Source organism: Epinephelus moara, chromosome 17 (assembly GCF_006386435.1).
Source record: "Epinephelus moara isolate mb chromosome 17, YSFRI_EMoa_1.0, whole genome shotgun sequence".
Taxonomy (NCBI): domain Eukaryota; kingdom Metazoa; phylum Chordata; class Actinopteri; order Perciformes; family Serranidae; genus Epinephelus; species Epinephelus moara.
This window is the reverse complement of record NC_065522.1, coordinates 15,629,491-15,640,142: the sequence shown is the minus strand read 5'-3', so window position 1 is coordinate 15,640,142 and position 10,652 is coordinate 15,629,491. Positions and strand designations below refer to the sequence as shown.

At 43.4% G+C, this 10,652-nt stretch overlaps 1 protein-coding gene across 1 annotated transcript in view; it reads right to left on the bottom strand.

Moving 5' to 3' along the window:
* Positions 1 to 10,652, bottom strand: part of LOC126404691 (extracellular matrix protein A-like) — a 62,211-nt gene that overhangs the window by 17,373 nt on the left and 34,186 nt on the right. Inside the window, exon 24 of the mRNA XM_050068069.1 lies at positions 862 to 1,370. Within this exon, the coding sequence (XP_049924026.1) occupies positions 862 to 1,370 (509 nt within the window). The remainder of the gene's footprint in view (positions 1 to 861; positions 1,371 to 10,652) is intronic.

Sequence of the window (10,652 nt, the reverse complement as noted above, 5' to 3'; positions counted from 1 at the left end):
GGCAGTTGTAGGTGCAGCAGTTGTAGGTGTGGCAGTCGTTGGAGCGGCAGTTGTAGGTGCGGCAGTTGTAGGTGCAGCCGTCGTAGGTGCAGCCGTCGTAAGTGCAGCAGTCGTTGGAGCAGCAGTCGTAGGTGCTGCAGTGGTAGGTGCAGCAGTTGTAGATGCAGCCGTTGCTGGTGCAGCAGTTGTAAGTATGGCAGTCGTAGGTGTGGCAGTTGTAGGTGCAGCAGTTGTAGGTGCGGCAGTCGTTGGAGCGGCAGTTGTAGGTGCGGCAGTTGTAGGTGCAGCCGTCGTAGGTGCAGCTGTCGTAGGTGCAGCAGTCGTTGGAGCAGCAGTCGTAGGTGCTGCAGTGGTAGGTGCAGCCATTGTAGGTGCTGCAGTTGCAGTTGCAGTTGCAGCAGTTGCAGGTGCGGCAGTTGTAACTGCTGCAGTGGTTGGAGCAGCAGTTGTAGGTGCAGCAGTCGTTTGAGCTGCTGTTGTCGGTGCTGCAGTTGTTGGAACAGCAGTTGTAGGTGCTGCAGTTGTAGGTGCAGCAGTCGTAGGTACAGCTGTTGTAGGTGCAGCAGTCGTAGGTGCGGCAGTTGTAGGTGCGGCAGTTGTAGGTGCAGCTGTTGTAGGTGCAGCAGTCGTAGGTGCGGCAGTCGTAGGTGCGGCAGTTGTAGGTGCAGCTGTTGTAGGTGCGGTAGTTGTAGGTGCGGCAGTTGTAGGTGTAGACGTCGTAGGTGCAGCAGTCGTTGGCGCGGCAGTTGTAGGTGCAGCTGTTGTAGGTGCAGCAGTTGTGGGTGCAGCTGTTGTAGGTGCTGCAGTGGTAGGTGCAGCAGTGGTAGGTGCGGCAGTTGTAGGTGCGGCAGTTGTAGGTGCAGCAGTTGTAGGTGTGGCAGTCGTTGGAGCGGCAGTTGTAGGTGCGGCAGTTGTAGGTGCAGCCGTCGTAGGTGCAGCCGTCGTAAGTGCAGCAGTCGTTGGAGCAGCAGTCGTAGGTGCTGCAGTGGTAGGTGCAGCAGTTGTAGATGCAGCCGTTGCTGGTGCAGCAGTTGTAAGTATGGCAGTCGTAGGTGTGGCAGTTGTAGGTGCAACAGTTGTAGGCGCAGCGGTTGTTGGAACAGCAGTTGTAGGTGCTGCAGTTGCAGTTGCAGCAGTTGCAGGTGCGGCAGTTGTAGCTGCTGCAGTTGTTTGAGCAGCAGTTGTAGGTGCTGCTGTGGTAGGTGCAGCCATTGTAGGCGCTGCAGTTGCAGTTACAGCAGTTGCAGGTGGGGCAGTTGTAGCTGCTGCAGTTGTTTGAGCAGCAGTTGTAGGTGCTGCAGTGGTAGGTGCAGCCATTGTAGGTGCTGCAGTTGCAGTTACAGCAGTTGCAGGTGCGGCGGTTGTAGCTGCTGCAGTTGTTTGAGCAGCAGTTGCAGTTACAGCAGTTGCAGGTGCGGCGGTTGTAGCTGCTGCAGTTGTTTGAGTAGCAGTTGTAGGTGCAGCCATTGTAGGTGCTGCAGTTGTTTGAGCAGTAGTTGTAGGTGCTGCAGTGGTAGGTGCAGCCATTGTAGGTGCTGCAGTTGCAGTTGCAGTAGTTGCAGGTGCGGCAGTTGTAGCTGCTGCAGTGGTTGGTGCAGCAGTCGTTTGAGCTGCTGTTGTCGGTGCTGCAGTTGTTGGAACAGCAGTTGTAGGTGCTGCAGTTGTAGGTGCAGCAGTCGTAGGTACAGCTGTTGTAGGTGCAGCAGTCGTAGGTGCGGCAGTTGTAGGTGCGGCAGTTGTAGGTGCAGCAGTCGTAGGTGCAGCAGTCGTAGGTGCGGCAGTTGTAGGTGTGGCAGTTGTAGGTGCAGCTGTTGTAGGTGCGGCAGTTGTAGGTGCGGCAGTTATAGGTGCAGCTGTTGTAGGTGCGGTAGTTGTAGGTGCAGCTGTTGTAGGTGCGGCAGTTGTAGGTGCAGGCGTCGTAGGTGCAGCAGTCGTTGGCGCGGCAGTTGTAGGTGCAGCTGTTGTAGGTACGGCAGTTGTAGGTGCAGCGGTTGTAGGTGCGGCAGTGGAAGGTGTAGCGGTTGTAGGTACAGCTGTTATTGGTGCGGCAGTTGTAGGTGCGGCAGTCGTGGGTGCAGCAGTTGTAGGTGCGGCAGTGGTAGGTGCAGCGGTTGTAGGTGCAGCTGTTATTGGTGCGGCAGTTGTAGGTGCGGCAGTCGTGGGTGCTGCTGTCGTAGGTGCGGCTGTTGTAGGTGCAGCAGTCGTAGGTGCAGCAGTTGTTGGTGCGGCAGTCGTGGCTGCAGCAGTTGTCAGTGACGCAGTTGTTGGAGCAGCTATTGTAGGTGCAGCAGTCGTAGGTGCAGCAGTTGTCAGTGACGCAGTTGTTGGAGCAGCAGTTGTGGGTGCAGCTGTTGTAGGTGCAGTGGTTGTAGGTGCAGGAGTTGTAGGTGCAGCAGTTGTTGGTGCGGCAGTCGTGGGTGCAGCAGTCGTGGGTGCAGCAGTCGTGGGTGCAGCAGTTGTTGGAGTAACAGGTGTGGGTGCAGCTGTTGTAGGTGCAGCAGTTGTAGGTGCAGCGGTTGTAGGTGCAGCAGTTGTAGGTGCTGCAGTGGTAGGTGCGGCAGTCGTGGGTGCAGCAGTCGTGGGTGCAGCAGTTGTGGGTGCAGCAGTTGTTAGAGCAGCAGTTGTGGGTGCAGCTGTTGTAGGTGCAGCAGTTGTAGGTGCAGCGGTTGTAGGTGCGGCAGTTGTAGGTGCAGCCGTTGTTGGTGCGGCAGCTGTAGGTGCAGCGGTTGTTGGAGCGGCAGTTGTAGGTGCTGCAATTGTAGGTGCCACAGTTGTTGGTGCTGCAGTTGTTGGTGCTGCAGTTGTAGGTGCCGCAGTTGTTGGTGCTGCAGTTGTAGGTGCAGCGGTTGTAGGTGCAGCGGTGGTAGGTGCAGCAGTGGTAGGTGCAGCAGTTGTTGGTGCAGCAGTCGTGGGTGCAGCAGTTGTAGGTGCCGCAGTTGTTGGAGCAGCAGTTGTGGGTGCAGCTGTTGTAGGTGCGGCTGTCGTAGGAGCAGCAGTTGTGGGTGCAGTAGTTGTAGGTGTGGCAGTTGTTGGTGCAGCGGTTGTAGGTGCTGCCGTGGTAGGTGCGGCAGTTGAAGGTGAGGCAGTTGTAGGTGCAGCCGTTGTTGGTGCGGCAATTGTAGGTGGGACAGTCGTGGGTGCAGCAGTTGTTGGAGCAGCTGTTGTAGGTGCAGCTGTTGTAGGTGACGCAGTTGTTGGTGCAGCAGTTGTAGGTGCAGCTGTTGTTGGTGCTGCAGTCGAAGGTGCAGCAGTTGTAGGTGCGGCAGTCGTAGGTGCAGCAGTCGTTGGAGCGGCAGTTGTGGGTGCAGCTGTTGTAGGTGCGGCAGTGGAAGGTGCGGCAGTTGTAGGTGCAGCCGTTGTTGGTGCGGCAGTAGTGGGTGCAGCAGTTGTAGGTGCAGCGGTTGTAGGTGCTGCAGTGGTAGGTCCCGCAGTTGTAGGTGCAGCCGTTGTTGGTTCGGCAGTTGTGGGTGCAGCTGTGGTTGGTGCAGCAGTTGTTGGTGCTGCAGTCGACGGTGCAGCGGTTGTAGGTGCGGCAGTGGTAGGTGCAGCAGTTGTAGGTGCAGCCGTTGTTGGTGCAGCTGTTGTAGGTGCCGCAGTTGTTGGTGCAGCGGTTGTAGGTGCAGCGGTTGTAGGTGCGGCAGTTGTTGGTGCAGCAGTTGTAGGTGCAGCAGTGGTAGGTGCAGCAGTTGTTGGAGCAGCAGTTGTAGGTGCAGCAGTTGTTGGAGCAGCAGTTGTAGGAGCTGCAGTAGTAGGCACTGCAGTTGTCGGTGCAGCAGTTGTTGGAGCAGCAGTTGTCGGTGCAGCAGTTGTAGGAGCTGCAGTAGTAGGCGCTGCAGTTGTAGGTGCAGCAGTTGTAGGTGCAGCTGTTGTAGGTGCGGCCGTTGTGGGTGCAGCTGTTGTAGGTGCAGGAGTCGTTGCAGCAGTTGTTGCAGTAGCGGTAGTTGTAGCTGCAGTCGTCTGAGGTGCAGCTGGTGTTATTGTAGCTATAAAGCACCAAACAATTCAACAGTTTTACTAAAACACAATTCATCTTTCTATTATATTAAGTAATTACAATATAAAGGTGATTCTACACAATGATGTTCATTTATCTAAGAAATATTTGAGGATGTGTCAGGAATAACTCAACCATAACTTGATGTTGTGTTGGTGTCGTCCTCACACCTTTTCACATTTTCTATTAACATTTCAAAGCAACTGGTTCAACATGACTCAGCTCACCTGTTAGAATCAGCAACACTGATACGATGTGTGTGATACCCATCCTGGTTTTCTTTTTGTCTATAAAATCAAACAGAACAGAGATTTAGTGACAGAAGCAGCGTGTCAAAACTTTTTCTTTGAAGTATTACACAGTGTTACACCTGTAAATGACAGTTTTCATAATAGCAGTGATTTTAGTCTTTTTAACTAAAGTTACACAAAATATTCAATGGGAAAGGTTTAATGCAAAAAATAACTATAATGCAGTATCTGTCCATGAAATAATCTGTATCCTGATCCATGATTTTATTCTTCGAAGCAACTGTGATAAAGTACTGGTTTTCGTACACTGTACATTTTCATTCATGTGGCTTTCTGACAAAATACATAAACTGTTGACAAGTGAAAGAAAGGTTAGAAATGCCGAATAAATGGAGATGAAAAACAAAATTAAATGGCACCTACGTGTATTTGGGGGAAACTAAAAAAACAAACTAGAATATCAGCTAAAGAGAAAGCTACAACTGGATTTTACAACATTTTATCATAACTTAATGAGGCAGTCACTTATTGTCACTTTAAATATGTGATAATGACACATAAATCATATTGAACGAGAATACATGAGCATTTCCTAAAGGTAAGACAGAGACTGTTGATAAAATACATTCGTACATAAATAAGTAAACACACAAACATTAAACAGACACATGCATAAACACACTCTCTCTTCTATACACACACAGTATATAAACGTACAAAGGTCTACATATATAATGAAAAATGCACTTACCCAAATGTAAAGATATGAGATGAAGGTATAAATCCCCCTTTCTATCTGCTTTCAATGTTAAACACTATTCCAGTGTCTTAATTCAGTCCTGTTCACGTCTGTGACGTTCCAAACCTTTCACCTTAAGTGACAGTCCACATCTATTATGGCCTTTATATTGGAACAGAATACAAAGCTAATGACGTGGCTCACAGGTGATGCATTCATCAGAAATGTTTTGACGCCTCAGTGATGAACAAACCAAATCATAGGATTCAGACGGTCAGCTGTCAAGTTGTCAGTCTCTTGGCTCAGTATCATGGCATACTCCCTTCTTTCATCCTGTGAAACAAGTTGCTGGTACATTCCACCTACGTGAATGTTTTAGGAAGTTTCACCAGTGTGACCGTAAGTTAGGACAAACAAAAGAAAAGGCTTGGTAATGGAGTGGGAAGAAATACAAGAAATCAAAAGAACTGCATATTCAAACATATTCAATGAATATTGTATAATGTATTTGGTGATATCAGAGTGAATGTATAAATCAGTGACAGTACAGTTAGGTAGAAAATAATTATGTGTATATGGACACATCAAAAGAAATGTAGTTCTCATTTTTCCTCCCTTATTATCTTCTGAGAAAGTGTCAGTTCATGATATTAATGTTTCAGTATGAATTCACTTTATTCAATGAATAGTGAATATCAACCTGTATTTTTCTTCCAACCTCAGAGTCAACCAAAAACAGATAAAAAAAACAAAAAACAGTTGCAGCATATTGTTGTAATAAAGACAAGTAAACTGCAGCTGCTTACACAGGGTTTCTGAAGCATTCAATGTGTTAAATGTAAGACTTTTTAAGACATTTTCAATACCACACACATACTTACATGTACTTTAATGCCCGTTTATGATTATACTGGCCAAAGTACTAAAGTATGATGGAAATCCAGTGGGGAAGATACAACCTAGAAATATTAAATGTTATATCTTTATCAGTACTTTCCAGCAGTATACTGCCATTCAGTTTGGAATCGCCTTCCACAAAAGCTTGATTCAGTACAGTTTAGTCGTTGCTGCTTTTAGGTTGAAGGAAGTCCTCATTACACATGGATGTTGTTTGTTTGAAAAGAAAAAGCAATGTTTTGTACAAAGAGATTAAAACGCTGTACAATTGGTCCAATCAGCCTGAGAACTAAAAATACAGACAGACAAAAAAGATTCCTCTGAGCAACAGTTCAATAAAAATAGAAAAAGCTTTGCATTAAAATGTGGGCAGATTCAAACAGGAACAGGTTTCTGTTCTAGTGTCAGGTGCATAATGTCTACAACAAGCTTAAATTAACAGGCAACGTGTTGCTTTAGTAAAGCTATTATTAAAACATCACAATAGAAACATAGGGTTAGTCTAGGGTAAGCACTGTTACAGTTGGATCAGGGAATGTCAGCTGAACAAACTACGGATTGACAAATCACAGTTTAAACCTATTCAGTCCTACCGTTGAGTAGACTACAGAGGGCCTGAAGAAAAACAGCTTCCCGAAATATTGAGAGCCCAATTGCACCATTTTTGTTCAGTGATGATCTAGAGTTACTTATGCTTTTCTAGAAAGGAAAACAAAATCAAAATGCAAGGGTATTTTAGGGCAAAATTAGTCACGACAGTATTCTCTCTGGTCATGCAACATACACATGTACATAATGCATTTGGTGTCTGATGTTTACCCTTTTTTTCTCTGTTAAAAGAGGCATTATTTAACCAACAGTGTTACATGTAAGAATGGCAGTTTAATTAATCTAATGCGGCCTGGACCTGGATAAGAGGTATAAAATGTAACATGATGGATGTCTTCAAGTTTATTGGAGCTCTTGCTTAAACTGACATTTTCCCATTATGAGTGAATAGGCACAGCCAGCAGAAGAAACAGCGTTTGCTTCAGGTCGGGTGGTGCTGACTGAAACTCCTCAAGTAGTATTGAACCGACAATCTACTGTGGCAACAATCACTCTTTCAGTTTAAAAGTGTCGGACAGCTCCTGGCAGCTTACAATTAGATACAAAAACATTTTGTGACTAATATTTCTGCCTATGATGGGCAAGAGGAAGTTTTGTAAATTAACTGTGAAAATGATTTTTGAGAGAAAAATGAACCCAGTGCTTTTTAAGACTTGCCAAGACCTACAGATAACCCGTTACTGCTGTTTCTTGAGCATAATTGTAAGAAGGTTGAGTGATGTATTTTCCACCTCACAGCTTTTATTCAAAGCTAAGTATTTCCTTGTCATGTAAATTAATTTCTACACACTAACAGTGGAGCAGGTTAAAGCTTAATATTAATGTTAGGTTAAATTTTAAGACCAGGTTTGTCAGGTTTAAGAGTAATTTAAACCACTATTATGTCAGTTTAACTTATGCGTAATGGATATCCAGTTGCTATCTATTGAGCTGTTCTATTTAAAACTTTATTGTCAGGATGCATACTTTTAGTTTTAGTGACGTCTATGGCTACGTAGTCTGTTTTTGCACCGCACCTCCCACAGATCACCTGTCAAGTAAACAGTGCTGATAGTCACAGGAGCACATTAATTCATGCCAAATTAGTTTTGCATCATACTTTAAAACCTGTATGATAAAAACTCTGCTTATCAGAAAAACAAAACAAACAAACAAAAACAAATTCAGACAGTGATGCAACTCATTATTGTTTGCATATATTGTACTCCTAAGAAGATATACATAATGCAGGTACTTTGTAGTAATTGTAGCTATACTGTGTATAGCTTTTCATTTCTGGCCCACCAGCCGCAGACTTAATGATAATGTTCATGTATCATTACTTGTGAAGTTAATTTTTTCTAAAAAGCCCTTATATTAAGCACTGATATTTTCATGAATATACAAGTAGATGTAACAGGTGTTCTGTCTTTTTTTGTCTTTAGTTGGAAACTTTAGTGAATACAAAAATGATAGAAAAATATGAAAACACTAAAAGAACAGAATCAAATAGTCTATTGCAGTTTTTATATCATGAAATATATATGTAGCAAATAAAAATGACTATAGGGCGTGTTGTTTTTTTATTGGTCATTCAGACAAAAAAGTGCTCATAAGGGAACTTTTTAATTATTATTATTTTTTCTGAATAGGAGATAGGATTCAACAGTTGTGATGTATTGTATTTATTTGTGAAAACAGAGAACAGAGGTTTCAGATCAATGAAAAATCTACATCTGTGTACAGTCATCATTGTTGTTAAAAGGGTGTGGAAGCTTTTCACACAGCGCACCAGAATACGTTTTTCCTCCATGTTAAAAGAGCTGCTGTTTTTAGTGTTTTACCTGCGTTATCACTGTGGGGAAACATCGGCATGTTGAGTTAAAGACATTTACATAAACATCCTAAGTTATAGTTAGGATTTAAGATTATAGTTATGGACTTATTTGAAAAGGTCAACATGGCCAATGACAATGAATGATCCATTTCACATTCCATCACAAGCCACACCAACTCTGACTCCGGAGCAGATAGTTTACTATATGTCATGACTCACATTTGGTGTAATGACTCCCCCTGTTGATGAATATGGGTACATTTTGGTACACATTTTTTTTTCTCCCATCTTTATCAACACAACAATATGTATACCAGGAATACAGGCAGAGGGTATGGCAAAAATAGGCTACAATTAAATAATAAGAAAAAAAAAGTAAATTAACACAATACACTGTGCATAGACTGTCTAACAAAAATATTTAGTTTTCCCAGTTTTAACGTGTAAACTGTGGTGCCGTTACGCAAAAGTATGAGTAAAAGATGTTTGGTGTCAGTCCATTTTATTGTGGAATTTCTCTACTAATATAACTAACCATCCAAAGACCATAAGATCTTTGTCCATTCTGTTACTTTCAAAACTGAGTAACATGTCCTTCACACGTAGTTTATTTTCTCCTTATAAAATGTTCATTATCCATCCAGAATATTTTATGTGTGAAAATAATATAAAAGAGCAGATGACAAATATCTTTTTCTAATCTAAAGAAGTCACAACAGTCGCAAGATTATTCAATATCCAGTCTCCACCTCTCCAACGTGTTTTACTGGATATATCGCTTGCAAAATTCATAGTTTCTTATTAACACAATGTGTATTAACAGTTAAACATGTTTTATGCCACTTCAGTTCTTTATTAAGAGATGCCCCCAAAACATCTCTCCATGTTGCTGATATTCAATTGTGATTTTTTTTCTCTATCATTTATTTATTAATCATTATTCTATTCTCAAATGTATCGCTGAGCCATCATTGTAATAAGAAATAGATAATCATCTAGGTGTAACAATTACATTTAAAAAGCAACTCAAGATGTTGTTCAAAATATAATACTAATGATCCATTATTTGCCTCAGAATAAAATATTGAATATTCTTGTATTCCAAATGTATTTATTTACGGAAAACTGTGTTTTGATACCAAAGTAGTTTACTGGTGAAAATGTGATGATTTCTTAGTTACATAGATATTTCATTAAATTGAATAAATGCTTTGGGACCGCATTGTAAATGTCCATCCTAAATGATTTTGCAATACCATTTCACTTAAAAAACACAATTGTAAGTCTCAAAACTCAATACTTTGATCAATACTCTTTAAAGACCAAAACAAAACATCCTAAGTTATAGTTAGGTTTTAGAATTAGCCTATAGTTACGGACGTATTTGAAAAAGTCCCCATGGCCTATGACAATGAATGATCCATTTCACATTCCATCACAAGCCGCACCAACTCTGACTCCGGAGCAGAGTTACAGTAGCCTATATGTCAGGTCACATTTGGTGTAATGACTCCCCCTATTGATGGATATGGGTAAACTTTGGTACACATTTTTCCCCCCATCTTTATCAGCATAACAATATGTACACCAGGGGCCTGTTGTTCGAAAGTAGAGTTAACCAACCAGGATAAGTGGAAAAGCGAGGCTGGACAAATTCCCCTAAGTCCATCCTGGCTTAATTGGTTGTTCGAACGCCAAGCCAGGCTGAGGAGGCGCTGCTTTGTCAAGCCAAGTGTAACTCATTCGGATAAGTGCGCGTCCTTGGCTTTCTTAAATAGACCCCGAGATCGATCACAGATTCACCGATGCAGCAATGGAGAGGACGCGTGCCGCATACTTCTCACCCAGTGAGCAGCGCCTCATCATGGACACTTATGAAGAGGTAAAACATATAATCACTAAGAAAGGAAACACTGCAGCGATAATAAAGCAGAGAGAGAGTGCGTGGCAAACAATTGCGGACCGACAGAATGCGTAAGTAATCTAAAAATATACACTTGCTGCGCAAATGAATCTGTCATAATTACAATTAAAGTTCCTTCCACAAATTAACAGTTGTACACTTCACCTTAAAGGTGAGCAGTGGATATAATATTACTCGAGAACAGTGATGGGAATAACGGCGTTATAAATAACGGCGTTACTAACGGCACTACTTTTTTCAGTAACGACTAATCAAAAAAATTACTGTCTCCCCCGTTATAACGCCGTTATGGTTACTCACAATAAAATGCGCCGTTACTCGGCTTTACTTCAGTTCACTGAAGCGACTTTCACTCAGACCAGCTCCTTCTCAGCGGAGCTTTAAAGTGTTTCTTCTTTGGTGAGGGCAGGTGAGGGGGAAGC